This window comes from Pomacea canaliculata, linkage group LG8 (genome assembly GCF_003073045.1).
Source record: "Pomacea canaliculata isolate SZHN2017 linkage group LG8, ASM307304v1, whole genome shotgun sequence".
In the NCBI taxonomy this organism is placed as follows: Eukaryota; Metazoa; Mollusca; class Gastropoda; order Architaenioglossa; family Ampullariidae; genus Pomacea; species Pomacea canaliculata.
Window position 1 is genome coordinate 19436673 of NC_037597.1, and position 18376 is coordinate 19455048.

The following is an 18376-nucleotide window of genomic DNA, read 5'->3' on the forward strand; positions in this document are numbered from 1 at the left end:
ACGTCATCTGCACCATGTCAGTGTAACATTCTTAAAGAGTTATACACACAAAAAAGGCACCAGTTCACCAGAAATGTTTCCAACAACTTTTTTTTTCAATTTTACAGAACAGTGTAGCAGATAAAGACAGAATAGTTACAATATACACTGCTATACATTTGAAAAATGCAAAGTAAAACATGAAGGTAGTCACAGGACATGGGATTAGCAGCCACAATATTGCCAAGCATCCAGAAATGAGCTGATGAAATAGTGTTGACTTGCAGAATCGTTGCAAAGCGATAAATGTTTTTGGGTGAAGTGACCTGTGCTTTTCTTTTCAACCACGTCTGGCAGTTTCAAGAAATGCCTTCATGCTAATGCCACATTCTAATGGTTTTATTTCATTCCAATGAAAGGTCAAATGTTATGTGACAAATGTGTGATTACCTCTAAACTGGATCAGATTGTCTTTGCAGATGCAAATTTCTCCTTTGATATGGCTGAAAAGTTTTAGGGTACAGTCTTGGTCGACATCAACTAACATTACAGCTTGTGGCCACTTCCTGCACATGAGTTACAGAAATCAACTAAAACAACGTAACATAAATAGCATCTTGAAACTCGCAGCAGGTTTGTTTCCTGGCTAGTGAAGGACCACCAGTAAGGAAGCTGTTGTCAAACCAAGACTGACCTCTTTTACACACCACAGCAAAAGCTGAAGAACTGTATCAGCTGTGCCAACTTACAACAATCCAAATATACTGCACAGACACCTCCACCAGCAAACACAGTGTGGACTCCGCAGACCACAGTGCTCAAACACTGCTTCATCAGGTCTGCATGCTTAAATGTTCTGTCTGAAGATCACTCACTGCACATCAGTAAATGAGGATTTTCTTGGCTATTTTGCATATGAATCATTTCAGACCTGTACATCAGAGCCAAAACAAAAGCAGCTGTCAATTCAATGGGCTGCCTGCAACAGTGAGGTGATGTCCATACAAGGGTATCACAAACAGGGTTTAAAGAAAGAAACTGTGTGACTATGCTAAACTTGAACCCTTTGACAACACCGTCAACAGTTCGCATTAACTTGGTTAAGATGTTTCTTACAAAATCTGGCAAATGGTTAGAATCTTTTGCCCATGAGTACACTGAACCTAGTGCATAAACCCATCATAAGATACTCAAGGCGGGATGAGTGGGTCTAGAAAAGCAACTAGTACAAATATAAAAATGAATAGGAAACAGGCATGGGCATTTAGCACAAGTATATATCTATATATATGTAAATATCCATCCATAAAATAAGCCAGTTTACAACCATGAAGATGTTTTTGTCTGCAGAATGAAAACGGTGCAAGAAAACTAAGAAAGTATTTTATTATTACTGACATTTGAACTAGAAAGAGGTGCTGGAGTATATTGTAACAATACTCTGTGAGTGGGGACAATACATTTATAATAGAGGCAACTACAAACAGAACAATTTTTTTTCTCATAATCACCCTCGTCCAGAGACCTTTGGCAGTTGGTGTTTTAGCCCAGGAGGGACAATCAGTTTGGGTGATAATTAGTGGCTGCATGAAACCTTAAGAATGGAGGGTGAAGGCAAGGTTGTTCTTTCAGTTGAGATGGTGGGGAAGAGCAAAGGCCGGCCCCAGATGTGTTCAAATGCCAGTTAAGAAAGGCATACAACACATAATATATATATTCTCCACATCATACATGCTTCAATTCAGTCATGCCACTCAATATTTTTAGTGGAGTTGGATGGGTTGAAGGGACATCCTTTGGATTAGATTTTCCTTCCCTCCCTTCAGCTTTCATTATTAGAGAAGAATAAAGTGAAAGAATCTCACAGCAGATTTTTGGACAACAATCACTCTCTGCCAGAAATGTTGCCATTTTATGTTTGCAATCAGCTGATAAAAGCAGGACTCTACATCTAACAACTGGACAAGTAAGTTGCTTCATTCAAACATAGATAACAGGAACAGTGAACATATTTTCAAAGACATGAAGCATTTGAAACTCCATTCTCAAGGGGTGCTTTCATCTTGTACCAAAGCATCAAGCATTTATTTCTTGTCAGCACCCAATAAATCATATAAAATCATTAAAATGTTCTATTACAATGTTGCACACTGTTGTGTAAAACTTCCTTATTTTTAACTCAGTGGCTCTTCCTCACATGAACGAGAAAGAAAATCCACTGCACGATCCAAGCCCATGATATGTAAGAAAAACAGTTACGCACACACACTAAATCTGGCCCTCAAGGTCACAATTGAGCCAAGTTACCCTACACTCTACTCAAAGCCAACAATAATAATAACCCCTGAAAGAAATGTTACCTGATTGTTGTACTAACTTGCTGGACAAATTTTTTTAAAGGAAAAAAACCCAAGACACTTGAGATGAGGGCGAGGGTAAAGGGGGGAAAACAAGCTGGTATCACAAATCTGAGAGTAAAATGATGCATGTCCATCCGTCCACCTCAACCAATTTTCAGAATTGTAAAGGATGTTCTAAAGCAGACTATGAGTCTTCTCAATGAATCTAATTCATTTGAGAGCACAAAATGGCAAGTGGAATAAAATTTGTTTAAAGGGCAAATGCATTTCGAAGCTTTCACCAGGACAATAGTTCCGAAATTGGTGAATGTTCATGGTAGGTAGCGGCAGTCTACAATCCTGAGTATGACTGCTGTATTCCATGTGACATAAAATACTATTCTGTCTGCTCTATTTTTAGAGAAAAGTGAAGTGCCACCCTAAGTACAGACTACAGGCCGCTCCATCTTTTGAATAACCACGCATTAGCATTATCTAACAAGACTGCATTGGCAGACCACCACTGGTCTTTCCTGGTAAGACAGGATTCAAATAATTTAAAAAACACCTGCCTGTGAGCCCAATTACATGGTCCAAACCACATTACAGTCAGGTTAACTTTTGCACATATTCTAGGAAAATCAATGTTAGGGGTTGCATTAATCATTTTATTTAACAGAAATTTCAAAAATATAAATGAACTCCATTAGAGATGGCATAAGTTGATCGTTCATGGGTTGCTCAAATCACTTGAATCAGAATTTTAAATTCTCCTAAAGATTGGGGGATACCAGCAGGCGCTGTAAATTTGACACTTTCCCCACTTTTATGCTACACTAGGAACAGAACAAGAATCTTACAGAGTTAATTCCAAGAAAAGTCTAGAAAAAGAGTAAGGTATCAAAAAGTGGAGTTATGCAATCACATTCTAGAGTTAAACCTACGGCAAAGATGCTGCTATTACCTATGGGAAGTCAAAGCCTAACAATGTAAAGAAATTATGACAATACACAACTGTGGTTTCTTATAACTTAGAAAGAAAACTGAAGAACTGAAATCAGAAGATTCTGCTAATAAAAAAAACCCTATACTTGGTACAAAATCTGCTGTAACGCAGCAACTACCTTTTTCATTTGTCGAGTGTCCTACATTTATGCATACATTGATAGCCATAGGATTAACTTTGAAAGCTTTTCTTATACATAATTTCTTGTCAGCAAATCATAACAATTTTAAATTAAGAAACTTCCCTACTCCATTTGTGGTGACAGTGAATAAAACAATGGCCATCTGCAATATATGTTTAGAAGGGAAATCTTCATGTACCCTATCTCTACAACCATATTAAACAATATTTTAAATGCACTTTGATGAAACAAAATGTACTTATCCTTTGGTTGTACTTCATGATCATTCTTTTACAATGCATATGTGAAAGTGCATGTAGGACTCTACACAGGTCACACACACCAAAGGAGCATTCCATGACATGAAAAGTATGAATAAACAGCAGCTGTTCAGAACAAATTCCCTCAAACCTCTTGCTTTCTTTTTGTGCCATCTACACTCAGGTATCCACCACCTACACCAATGCAAAATACACTTGCCCTCTCTTGCAACCCTTCAAAGTCATTTCCTTTTCAGGAAAAATTTTATTTTTGGACCAAGCAATGCGTTGCAACAACTTGTTCTGACAATAATCTAACAGCCACTGGTCTGAGCAGGACGGTAATAATGGGACGTGACTGATATAAGGGTGGCAGGGAGGTTGGGGGAGAGACAGAGAGAAGAGGGATATCGGACAAGCTTCTACTCTCCTCTGTACATAAATAATTCTGGCCAAGTGCTACAGATGCAACCACCAATAAAGCACCCATGCATACTTTCTTCCTATTCTTAACTATCTCATCCACACACATGCAAATCTTATTGAGAGAGGGATTAGTAGTAGCCTCACTTGTCTTGCCATATATTGTTGTTTCACTTTACATTTATCTCATGTACAGAGCTCTCTAAGATTGTAAAAATCAAATAAAGAAAACAGAGGCATAGTATAAACAGCTGACAGCACTCTCCCTACTGCCTCTACACTGCTATGTTATTCACCAGTAAATATGTGCTAATTTCTCGGGTTTCTTTATATTAAAAAGAAAAATCTGAAACAAACGTAATAACTTCCACTATTTCTCTGTTTTCTATGATCTGGTGATGCTGGCTCTTTTCTCACACAAATGCAGTTAAAGATATGTTAAAATCATTGCTCAAGAGACCAAAAAAATAAGCCATCACGATGGGCCATCCTGTATGTAACTACTGACAAATTATCAAATGACAATGCTGAACCTCTGTTGTGCAGCACAGGGAACAGGGGACATTGCAAGTAGGGTGGGGGAACTAGGAAACTATACTATCACCACACCACTCATACCATTATACCTGTTCTGATTTTTGTGTGAAAATTGGAATACAAACAATATAGATATATATATATAAAATGGGATTAACACTCTGGGCCTGGTACACAACCAGTCATCAGTGCTGTTAACAGATAGTGGTCAAATTTACAAAGTGAACTGCCTGCGTCCAGCGGGTTAAGTCAGACAAATAGTCTAGACCACAGAACAGCCAAATGTCCCTTGTGAACGGTCGATGAAAAAGGGGTTCTGTGAGCATAACCCTGAGGGTAATAAGTTGATGGTGACAAAGAAAATGTGGAACTGCTGAAAAAAAATCTCCAATCAAGATGCCATAATCTTTGTTAATGCCAAGAGAAAAGAATATAAATTGCTTCTTTTTAAATCCTGAGAAAAAAGCAGAATTTTATGTATTGAGTGAGCACAACACTAAGTTTGTAACTGGTAAACTCCTGATACTGAAAATGGCAACATTTTTAATAAGAAAAAAGTTGCTGCAAACATAAAATACATGGACATAAATGTTTTATAATGTTATCCCGATGTGACAGATATACAGAGACAATGTGTGCCCAATTCGTGGTGTAGCTTCATTCTTTGCATAAATCCTCTCATGATAGTGATATACACAAAGCACCTCTAAAATCATAATTGAATTGGGCTAGCAACATGATCAGACAGGTACTTTTGATAGCAACCCTTATCTTAAATCAAGCAGCAAAATTATATTCATCACTTTCATGATTCTTTCATACAGGAAATCAAATTAATGTCTCAAAGGAGCTAAAACCTTTTGGTCACTCATATACATACTTGTCAGACATATTTGATAAACATGTAAGAGTCAAAAAGATAATATAACCATCAGACGAACAGACGTCAGCTTCGAAGCCATTACAGTAAAGCATTCATATGAGAGTGAATGAAGGATTAATGCAGGGCAGAAGAGGGGACCGAATACTGCTTAACAGCTGTTCACAAATCTCCTTTATGGCGGAAGAAGAAGAAATTAATCATCCGACGCCTTATAACAAGTACCTGCATGGAATTTCTAATTACTAGACAGAAACAAATTCATCCCTGGTTTAAAAATATCTTCTATTCTACACTTTCTAAATTTAAGACAAACTTGTAGCCCCTGTAAGCAGTCTGAAAAAGTCAAATTGAAATCCACAAGATGGACAGGATGAGACTTAAAAAAAAAAAAAGGCAGGCAAGGATAAAGCAAAGATGACATGCATCACATCCTGCAAATTATCACAAAGGGGGATAACTATCTCCCAGCCAGACCCCTCAGCAGCAAAAATTCTGAGGCCCAGTTATCTCTTACCCCTCCCTCCACCAGCGTTTACATGCCAGACCTGGGTTACGAAACCTTAGATAACCAAGCTAATTGTGGGAATCCATCTGAAAGTTTATACAAGGGGTACAAGTATCACAACACTTGTTTCTGTACATGTCTCACGATTCTTCCACACTTTGGTCAACAAAGCACATCCTTTTCTTTGTGCCTCCCCAAATGTTCCTTCCCTTTTCAAGCCTCAAGACATTTGCTCCATTTTAATAATTTATAGATTTGCTTGTCCACCTTTTTGCCTGCTTCTTCTGGTTAAGGTGAATGCAGTATTTTGATCACTGTTAATGGAGCAGCATTTCTCACCACTTTTTTTTTTGCACAACACATAACCTGCAGTTTAATTATAACAGCAACTTTTTTTCCTCAAAGAAGAAAAAAAAAAATTGATTTTTACTTTTTTGCTGGTTTCTTCTAACTAAAATTCTTTCACGAAAAATTTGTCTAATACTTGCACTTGAAAGTGCTGCAGATTTCTACAGGACATCTTTAAATCTCCAAAGTCTGGAATAGTAAAACTGAAGACAACGATGCTTTTTTCTTTTTTGAACACAAAGAATTTTCTAGTCATGATCAATCCAGATTTTAGCCTTTAAGACTGATAAAACCAACTGCTTTGTTTTCACAATTATCGTTGATCTCCTTGCACTTAAAATTTCCAGACCACAGCCTTGCCACACTATCCTATTTGCCACAGAGGGCTGATAGTCCTCTGGGATGAAGTACACGTCTTACAGCCTTCTGTCTCTTTGTCGCAGCGTTATAACTGAACTTCAAACTGTTTGACCTGTTTTCCACCAAAAGGGTTTGGTGGCGACTTGTTCACAGCCTTGGCTGCCCAGGCAACATCGAAAGGATCAACCACCTGCCCAGTGGACGATGCTTGTGCTCGTGGGGGTGTTGTGGTGGGCCATGCAGATGCTGCTGCACCGTTGTGCTGCTGAAAACTGCCTGCTTCATGAGCCATCTGCAGCAAAGTTGGTCTCTGTGGCTGCGACCAACCCCTACCAGCAAGCTCCCCAGTGTCTATGGAATGGCTGCGACCATGATGCAAGACCTGCTGCCTCTCCTGCTGCTGGGTGGCTGCAGGGCTAGTGACTGGCATTGCAAAGGTTGCAGGTAAACCATTGTGGGCTGCCGATGACACAAATGGATTGCTAGAGTTGGCTCCAGGCTGTACTTGCGGCTGTGACTGAACAGATGCCTGGGACCATGAAGGTGCCACGCCATGTACAGAATCTGGAACTCGACGGTCCACAGAGTTAGCCCAAGGGTTGGTTGCCGACTGTGCATGGCTGCGTCCATCCATCACTAAAGCTGTTGACATTGAAGCAGTCTTAAGTCAGAAACTTACATTCATTTGACTAAACTTTGGTTTCTTCCAAAATTCTTACAATGGCAGCAACAAATAAATTAAAACCAATAACAGGAAACAGACAAAAATATGATTTTATACTTGGTCTAGTTGAAGCAGTACTAACTTTGTGAGGCCGGTGAGGTGTGTTGGCGCATGAGAGCAGCCTGGTGAGCTAGTATTCCTGAAGCTGGTAGTGAGGCTTGGTGAACTAGGTGAGGTGCTGCCACATTGCTTTGAGCTGGTCCACCTGCTCCTGGCCTTCCAAACTGTCCAGAGGAATCGTCTGAAGACATGGCTGTTAAGCCCTGCGTAAGCTGCTGGCACATCTGGGCAATGGAATCCTCATGCTCCGGGGATACTTCATGGATCGTTTCTCCTATGGCTGCACAGTCAACTTATTATGATGGAGTGTACACATAGGCTAAGCCTTCAGGTCAAACGAAACCCCAATATCCTACTTGAGGACACAAATATTTTACATGGTTCAGTTGAAAGATGATTGAATTCAAACACTCTAATTTAAGATACTATATATATAAAGTATTGCCACAAAGTGGGTTGTTTTTTTTACTGCTACATTCTTCATGAATCTTTTTCCTTGTTTTCTACATCTAGCTGAAAGAGCGCAGGTGAACAGATCCAAAATCTGCGATGGTAAAGTTTGAAAAAATGGCTCAAAAAACATGAAATTTGGAAAAAATTTCTAATATTCACGTATTTAATTAAAAGCCAGCATCAGAATTTTCAAATCTTACTTTGTTAGCCTCTTATAGCACACACTGATGTCGCCCAACAGCTTAATTTTCTACTTCTTTCAAATAAAACATTTGACTGGATGCTTTAACTGATAAAGGGAGAAAGGGCAAATAAATTCTTTATAGGAGGCTGTATTTTCTTCTCTTCTATACTTTCTGCACTAGCTGTATTCTAGAAAGTTAACTGTGTCAGCCACACAAGCGCTAAACGATCTCAGTGCATTAAACATTTATACACGTTTTTGGCTATCTGGTTCTACATATATACAGGCAAGCCTGCGAAGAACAGTAAAGTGAGAAGTCTAACCACACTTCTGTACACAGAAATAACATGTTTAAAAACAGTGAGTTGCTGATGGTCAAGCCTAAAGATGAACTGAGGGCTGCTTAGTGGCATCACTTGATAACAAGACCAAAGCCTTACAGGGGTTTGAGTGCCTTCTGAAATGTCTCATGTTTTCAAAGCAAAAGCCACAATTTAAAAGCCCATGCTTACCTCCATTTCCATTCTGAGTTGGGGAATCTAGAACAGCATTCTGCCGCTGCAATGTTGATGGTAAGTCATTGATCCGCAACGACAGCGTCCGTTTAAAAGGAGATGACGTTTCTTGAAGTTTCTCAAAGCCCCGAAAAGAGCCTTGTCGTTGCAAGGCCGTCATCGAAGCATGGGGACGCTGCACAGCGTATGGGTTTTCTATCTTTCGAACGGGGACTGGCTCAACTTGAAATAAAAACAAAAACATAACCTTCCAATGCTGAATAATGAATGCAATCACATCCCACCCTCCCCAAAACATCACTTCCACTGCCTTCAAAAGCCCCATTCACAATTATGTTTCTGTTTTAACATTGCCCCAAAACTTTTTCCATGCTGCTGTTTTTTCTGCAAGACTCAAGACATTTTTGCTTTCATTCTTCCAAGTGGAGAAAAATGAAATACTTTTAAAGTGATTTGTCTTTATTAATATGACAATTTTCGCAAACACTGTCATGCACAACTTAATCAATGGCTAGCATACCTGCAACTATTGCACTCTGTGGGTCCACAATACGCTCTGTGAGTGTGGTCTGCCGGAATGAGCCAGTACGAGTGAAACTTGTGCGGTCCTGGCTGTAGGTGACTGTGACTCCTGTTTCCTTATCACGTTTTTGCTTTTTCTCTAAACAAATGGCGAAAGCACATCCCACTGCATGGCTAAGCCGTTCTCCCTGCCATAAAATCAAAAACAAGAAAAATAAGCTTACATATTTCTAACATGACAACAATATAGAAACAAAGTGTACTACTAAACCGATGACAAAAAGTAAATTATGAATGACTTTAGTTCATTTTACTCATGTGTTCTACCTAATACTAACTGAAGTCAAGAGCCTGAAAGATCTAGTGATCCAAATAAAATTAATCAAATTGCTTTTCACAGCAGTCTATGGGATATCTCCATTGATTGGAGAAAAAAGAAAAAATCTGGAAAAATTGCAGTTTCAACAGGATAACTTAACTTTCAGAAATTTTCATCTAATGATGATAGATTTTCGGACATCTGCTCATACAGATAAACTAGCTATTTATCTTGTGGTTAAACAATAGTTGTTAATGACTAAAGTTATCAAAATATTTTTAATGAAAATGTTTGAACACCAAGTAGGAGTCTAGATGATAACTGAACTAGTCAGATTATAATCACACACTCCAATATACATGGGGGACAAAAACCCTACAAACCATATACCAACTGTTAAATATGTAGGGTTAAGTCGGATAATGACCATACAAACCAGCAAAACCACGATCAAATTACTTTTGTCAGTTGTGCATTTATTCCTTACCCTTCATCTGCACATATTTATTCCTAAATGGCTCTTGCAAAGAAGAAAACATCTATCAGATTTTTTTTTAAACAATATCCCTCTCGCTGAAAGCTGAGTAGATGCTCTATTTTAGTGTAAAATGACAATAGGAGTTGACAGTAACAATCAACTTGCTGATACAACTAGCCATAATGCTAGAAATATTCACATGGCATTTCTTGCCAAGAAAAACCAAAGTTCAAGGCCGGTCCTCCCTCCTTGTCAGCTGGTGGACATTTTAGTCCTACGACCATTGTGACTTACACCAGCACCTTCTGTAGACAGCTGCCAGCAAATGGGCAACCCTGTGTAGCCTTCAAAACAAGCAACTTTTGATCCATAGTCAACTGCAGTAACCATCAGGCTATGGAAACCCCATCCATTAGTAGTATACGAGACTTTTGGCTAGTGTGTGTGAGTGGAGAAGGTGACTAGTTTTGTGGCCTACTCACTACCCACCAGGCCATGGAAACTCCCACACATTATTATGTGGCTTTGTGGTTAGTGCACTTCTGAGCAACTGCTTCGAAGAAAAGGGTACCTGATCTACCAGGGCAGGCAGAGAAGCAGAAAGAAAGGTTTGGGCTTCAACCTACACATGCCACCTCCCATGACATTATGAACCACTCATATTCACTATCATTACAGCCACTAAAGCTAATGGGCAATGATACTCCTTACCTTCTTTCTACCATTTCATCATCACCACCATCTGTGTATTAATGTACGTATAATGCTACAGAAAGTGTTAACGCTGAAGAGTCTGCTTGACTTCTCCCTTCTCCCCTAATAGCACTGACAAGGATCAAATGTCCTTACATTTCTACATAACAATTAGCATTGGAGAAGAAAGCACAAAGCACAGCCTGATAGATGAAGATATAGTGTTCTCAAATTCACGCATATCTTTCCCTTGTGATTTAGTGTAGTTGGGTGGGCGGGTGAGAGAGACTTTATTCTCATATTCTCTAATGCTGTTTTTCATGGTTGAAGGTGTTTACATGTGTATAGTATATTTAAACTGTATCTTACCACTAAATGTAAACACACAACCATGATGACAGCTAGAATTGTGCTGACACTGGGTTCCTCCTTTCTGTACTTTCCATTCCACACTTCTCCCTCTTTTCTTAAATCCCCATAAGGCATTCCAGTTTGGTTTTTTTTTCAACTACTGAGATGATGAACAGCATAGCGCTTTTATGCTTTTGTCCACTCCTGCACAAGGTCCTGTCCCTTACCTATCAATGATTAATGAATATGTATGCAGTTGGTACAAACAAGCTGTAAGCACTTATGCTGTTTACCTTCTTATACTCCATAGACGGCCTTAATCACAGTGCAGTGTAAATACTGCTTTATGCCCTGGCTTGCCACATACCCAACATACCTCATCCAACTCTAATCCTTCCCTGCAAGACTGGTCTTCCCTCCCACCACACCTGGAACGCCACCTCCCCTTCCTGCCCCCCTCCCACCAGTATTTGATGGGCAATCCCCTGGTACAACAGTTAGCGCCTGTCACCAGTACAGTGAAGGTTGGCTGTCCTGAGTTCAGCTCTTGTCTTGGGCACACTGTTCTTTCTGTACATGTGGCATCTGTTACTGGCTGCCTTGTAATACAGCCTTAGCTGCTATCTCGACATAAAGCACCAATCCCCCGCCCCCTCAATTTGGTATTTTTGTGAAAGGACATTAGAGAGGAAGATGTATAAGGTCTGTCGAAGAGGCAAAACACGGCCTATACATTGATAAATAGACCCTTATTCATGCAGCACATATGTAATCCATTACAATACTGAAGCCTCAGGCTGAAATGTCAAAGAAACAACCTATGCTCTTCACTCAAGAAACAACTGTCTGCACACAACTGATTTGGGAAACACTACTATATTTTGTGTGACCTGTCCACCTACAGATGTAATTTCACATATAAGGTGTTTTTATAAATCTTGACTGAAAAAAGACTGCTTGTGTCTCCATGAAGCACCTTTGTGTTTTATCTGCTCTATTACTATTACTAACTGCATTACACTCTTTGTTCACTACCATTTGCAAAATCTTATCATCATTCTCCTACTAAACAAATGAGCAACAACAAACAACATTCGTATAATCAATCTTGTAAGTCTGATAAAGAGATGTTAACCTGCGCCAACACATTACATCTTATCCAACTAACCAATATCTCATGCTTTTATACCAAGAAAAATTGTGTGAACAAGGGGATGTGATGGGCCAGAAATCCAGCCACTCTGAGGCTTAAAAATAACTAAAATTACCAAATTAACTTCAATAAGCACTAGTGTTCTAGCTTTGTGCAAAAATAATTAAAATGCTATTACACCAAAAAAAAAAAAAAGAAACTGCCTCCCCTACCTAATTTATTTTAGATGATGGTCCAGCACAATATGATGCAAACATCACACATTAGTATATATCAACAGACATGCACGCATGGGAGGAGGGGTGAGACAGGGTCAAAAGTAAACGGTGAAACCACAATAATGCATATGAATAAAAGAAACCGTTTTAAAACAAGCAATAAATTTGAACAAAGTTCGACACTGTTGTTACATGGATGCACGTTGAACAAAAAAAAAACCCAAACCAGCACATTAAAAAAAAAGCATATGGCCAAAGCATCAGTCAAAAAATAAGTCCCACTTTAGGCACGATATGAAATACTCCTACACTCTTCTGTTAACCTTACCCTCTTACACATACCATCAGAGATTATTGTTGATGATGCCTCAAAAATGCCAGAGAAAGTTGAGAGGTCAGCCGATCAGCCCACACAGCAGAACGGTCACAACACCATGGCAGAAAAAAACACCACAGAGATTTACCAGCCAGACAAACAGCAAAGGTAAAAAATATTGATACTGACACTCACGGACTCTCTGACAGCTAGAAAGCCATGACACATCCATCGTCGTGTTGTCCCATCTCGACAAATGTAGGCAAAACCCTTTTCATGGTTCCGGTCAGGTGCACAGAAAGACACCTTTTCAATAGTTTGGTCCACAATCATGCTCTGAAACAGGTATTTTTAAGGACTATAAACAAATATCCACATATGCATTTTTTTGTAACTGGATAAAAGCATTTTTGGACAGAGGGACAACGGTCACAAAAAAACTAAACCAGTTCAGGAAAAGGATTCTGAATAAAGAATCAAAATGTAGCTCTCAAATACATGCAACAGTCACTACATCACACATAAAAAAAAAACTGTTTAAAAAAAACTGAGACTGGAGTTAACTAATTATATAAAGTTCAAGAGTTAAAAACTTCTCTGAATACAGTTAAAGCTGAGAAAAGGACCACAAGAAATACAAGAAATTTGGGTAGTGGGCATCACCATTCCAAAAGATGGTAAAGGTATCAAAAATACAACATGGTCAGACTTCATCCTTAACACTAGACCTGCTCCTGTTTTATTGTGTAAAAGCTGCTTCTCTGCAGCTCAGAAGGTAGTCGGCTTCACGTCAATGCTACTTTAGACAGTAGCCAGTGCATGACAGTCAAGATTCTTCTCAAACATATCTTAACTGCCTATCAATTCCTATTTCTGTGGATAACTCAATATTGACAGTTCTTTGATAACTTGTGTAAGACTGTATATGACAGGTGTGCTCAAACTACGGCCTGCGAAGGTGCCTCATGCAGCCCACTCATTTTAACCAGACACAATATAACTTCATTTTTAACATCATTATTCTGGCAAAACCGCCATGTTCTGGCCCGCAAGATTTTATATTATGTCCAGTGCGTCCCTCAAGTGACAAAAGGTTGGGCACCACTGGGATATGAGATTAACAAGTGCAGTATCGCTGGATAACCAAATGGGAGCTTTTTTCCACACAACAGAAGGCATTCATTTAGTGTCCCCGCCTGTGCTGTTCGATATCTCTTTTGAGAACATCATGTATAAAACAATCTGCAACCATTACACTTTCATTTCCATCAGTGAAAGGCAATATTGATCTGATAGCAGGCAAATACACTAAGAACAGTAAAGTCATCAACAAGGGGTACCATTCAAGGCACAAATGACTGACAGTACTGACACTAAACAAAGAAACCATGAACAGTTCTGGTGCTGTACATAGCAGAAACTTTTTTTTAAAAAAAAGGAAAGACTGGTTTAAATAATTTTAAATAACACAAGAATACAGCAGAAAATGTTGCTATATATATATAAAATCAATGAGAACTCCTAAAGTGAGTTAAACAGCTGGCATTCTGCCGTTCAAGGAGAAAACTAAACAAACTAGGCTAGTGTTTTCCTAACCTTGCTAATTTCATCCACCACTCGCAAGGCATCTCCGGAGACATAAAGCACAGCTCTCTGGTACTTCCCCTTGCCCTGAAAAACAGAAGAGCATAGAAAAATATGGTTACAACATCCACAAACTGCTTAGTCAGCAATGCCTTTTCCTAGATCTCTCTTCCTCTTTAAGTTTGCGTACACATACAAAGCTACTTCAACAGTTTCAGATTTTACAAGACTGTGTAAAAACTGATATACCCATTCCTGACACAAGCTTAAACACTGTTTCAGTTTCATTATTATTACTGTCCTCATTATGTGCCTTAACTGTAACCCTTAGAGGTAAAAAAAACCCACAGCCTAATGACCATAGGGATTTACTATAAATGGTCTGCCTAGGGCAGGGCATGTGAACGGTAAAGACCAACCCAGCCCATTTTGCTAGATATTATCTGATAAATCAGATACCAAGGGGAAGTTTCGCGGTCGAAGGCAAGAGAATGCCTCAAACCAGTGACCTTTAAATTCAAGTGCATTAACCACCAGTTTATACTTAACTCAACCCCTGGACAACAAAACTTAAAAACCAGTCCATTGTTTCACTATTCCAACCATAAGGAATGGGGATATATCACTGAGCTTACCATATATGTCGGGTTTCCACCAGTCCGTAATTTTTATAAGTGCACTTATTTTTACCTACCAAGTTTTATAATTTTTAGGAAAGGTAGTTAGGGACTAGAGTCTACCCCGAGTCTGCTCAACTGCTGATGCCACAATCCTGGTGCACCTGTCCACCCACTAAAAGAAATGAATTTCCAAAATCTGCCATGCATTCAAAGCAAGTTGCTAACTGCTAATTGCACACGCACATACATGCAGACTCTCACACACATACATATCCCTGTGTGCTATACACACGTACATCCCATCAGAACACAACCTTACGTCCACTCTCATCTAGCAAGACTTTTTTTTAATATTATGTGCCAATAATAGTTCTTTTTCCTGTCAATTCGTAGTTTTCATGCATTAACTTTTAACACCACTTCATCCTTTCACATCAATGCTATTCTTCACTGCTTACAGCCTGCAGCAGCATTAAATGCGAACCATTTTATGGGATGTTTCCATTAAGTCTTTTCACAGCAAATGTTGGCCTAAGTTTTAGATTAAGAGCAGCCCCGAGGGCTTCACTACTCAGCCTACCTCTTCTTCACAGATGCCCCTCCCATCCCTGGTTCATTATTTCCTGCACAATAAGACTGTCTAAACATATTCCTTGCATTCTGAAACCGAGAGCCTGCCATTTCTCAACATGCAATAGCAGAGTAGAGAAGAATAAAAATAAACTTTAAAACCGAAAATAAGGATGCTTTAATAATAGCCTACAACCTCCACCAACCAGATGTCCCATTCTTCCAAAATCCATTCAGATTTTGTATCCTCTTGATAGGCCTATTCATACTGACAGGGTTCATTGTTAGTTCAGGAGCGCTTTTGACTGCACCAACTTCAAAATTGAGTTCATGTTTACATCCCTTAATCTCCATGCAGAACACAGTACGTAAATCAACAAAGTCTCTTTGACAAATATTCCTCTGTGTGAACTTCTCTTCCCACTCCTTTCAGCCCTTTTTTCTTTCTCTCCTATTTCTTGCCCAAGTTTTCAAGTAGGACAGGAGCTTGAAGCACTTTCACTGTGGCAGGTGTCTGCTCCCACAAATGTCCTAGTATCTTCTCTTTATGGATTCTTTGTGCTTCTCTTCAGCCTTCATTAATCAGTTTTGGGAAGCAGGTGTAGTCTGTCTTGTAAATGTAGTCTCCAACTCTGCCAGCTTGTGAAGCATTAGACACTGAAAGCTTCTCTACTTCTTCAGCATCTCCTTGCTGATGGGCCTTTACCTCTAAAGCGTTGTGTGTACAGCAGCTCTGTTTATTCCTGCCACTAATTGTTCTTTCCTTTAAAATATAAACTGTAGCACTGGCTCTTGTCTTTATGGTCTAAACTTGAATCCAGCATGCATTACTGGTCGAAATCCAAGCCAAGGTATGATGCTTTAGGCGCCTCACAGAAAATAAACATCACAATCTCATTATTTTAGTTTGTAAATGTGATGTCAAACAGATTTTTTTTTATCAAAGCAAGGACAGGTGAAACCACAAAAGTCTTTGAGACCAAGACATAAACTAGTCATAAAAGAACCATTAACATTCTAAAAATAGTCATGAATTCCAGAAGAGTCTCATTTCTCTCAGTGCCCTAAATTCACTCCCTGTCCCATGGCTGGTTCTTTCAAGTTCTCTTTGCCAAAGACTGTGCACAAATGTTAGCAGGAAGAATGCAGTTTTGTTCTTCTCCTGACTACTGTGTGCAACAATGCGACAGTCTCTGCCACAAACACTTATGTGAATGGCCATGGCAGCTGCTTGTGGTTCACTAAATAGTTGGAGAAAATGAAAATGAGCAACAGTATATCACAGTTTAATATTTTTCTGCTAAATAAAAAATTTTCAAAATGAAGCAAGACAGCAGCACTCTAATAATTTGTAAATTGCTACCAAAAAAATGTGTTAATGCAGAGGTGAGATGAACTATGATTGATATATATAGTAGCAAAACTTTAAAACTTAACAGTAAGCAGGGACCTATAAAATCCTGGGTGCAAACTCTTACCTTTCTTCACTAATTGTTAACAAACCAAAAAGTATTTTAAAAGCTCATAAACAAAAAAAAAATTACAGCCAAAAACACAGTAAAAAAAAAAAAATCTGTATCCTGATATTATCAGTGATAATTCCTTGATTTTCTTAGATGTTTCTTCTTTTTATCTCAAATAATAACTGCCCTACATCTGTCACATTGCTCTACTTCATAAAACTTCATATTAAATAGCATTTTTTAACTAATGCTGTTGTACTTCCTCTGCTTCATTCCTTCACTTCATAACACAGCAAGTTTAACTAGTGCACAACTTCTTGTATGTCATCTGCTACATTCCTTCACTTCATAAAACTGATGAAAAACAATCTATTGAACTAGTGAACAATTTCTCCTTTTCCATCTGCTGCTGTTTTTTATTTTGTTTTTAAATGGGCTGCAAAACTGCGACAGTTTTTAAAATCTGATCTCTTGGCTAGCAACAAATGTTGTGAAAGCTTGTGTTCATCTGAAAAACTGAAATATAAGAAGAAAATCTCCCATTCAACATGTGGAATGCACACCTAGGAAAAGCATCTGTTGAGCATGATGGTTAGGAGTCTTTAAGAGCCTTTTTTCCAAAGCTAATTGGTGTTTTACGCCGTGTCAGCAGCTAAGCTATATTACGGCAAGCAGCCAGCCCTGTAAACAGATGCCACGTGCAGAGGGAAGATCACGAGAAATGAACTCAGGGCAGTCACTGTATTGGTGACAGGCGCTAACAGCGCTAACCGTTGCGCCACCGGACCTCTGCTGGGGAGGCTTGAGGTACATATTAGGTAGTAAGTACTGACACATATTAAAAGTCTACACAGATTGAAGTCACTAGCAAAAAAAAAAAGGAAAAAAAGGCCTGACGTTTCAAGAAGTGCAGTAATGCTTTTTCTTCTGTGACTATTACAAGACTTGGTAGATGTGATCAGTTAAGAAGGCCCATTTATGTAAGACCTTTAAGACCAATGTAGCATACAATAAACTTTACAAGACTAAACCCAAAGGGTTCATTATCATTGTTCTTTTCTCCTTTACACAACTAGCTTCACATGACTGTCCCAAAGAAAATGCACTGTGTACTGCTCCATATCACACACTTTCTTAATCCTGGATTTCATTTAATCTTATGAAATGAGTGATTTCAGACTTTGTGGCAATTGAAGTGTGTTGAAAACAGTAACCCTGGCATTGTGTCCACTTGGAGTCCAGTGTATATTCTATTATTTCCTTGTTTAGTACTTTGTACATATTGTGTAAATAATTTTTTTTGCCTCGTGACCTATTTTCAGGTCCTTTTTATTACTCTCCGCATTAAAGTTAAAAGAAAAAGATGCTTCTGACTTTATAGCTCTTTTAAAT

General features: G+C 38.8%; 1 protein-coding gene across 5 annotated transcripts in view; it reads right to left on the minus strand.

Moving 5' to 3' along the window:
• Positions 1-73: 73 nt before the first annotated feature.
• Positions 74-18376, minus strand: part of LOC112570006 (protein numb-like) — a 38124-nt gene continuing 19821 nt past the window's right edge. For 4 of the 5 annotated variants that reach the window (XM_025248158.1, XM_025248163.1, XM_025248162.1 and 1 more), the window contains exons 4-9: positions 14344-14418; positions 12937-13083; positions 9218-9407; positions 8695-8919; positions 7568-7825; positions 74-7403 (exon numbers count right to left, since the gene is read on the minus strand). In XM_025248158.1, coding sequence (XP_025103943.1) covers positions 6847-7403; positions 7568-7825; positions 8695-8919; positions 9218-9407; positions 12937-13083; positions 14344-14418 — 1452 coding nt within the window. In that variant the 3' untranslated portion in view covers positions 74-6846. The remainder of the gene's footprint in view (positions 7404-7567; positions 7826-8694; positions 8920-9217; positions 9408-12936; positions 13084-14343; positions 14419-18376) is intronic. The other variant, XM_025248159.1, reaches the window with a different exon arrangement.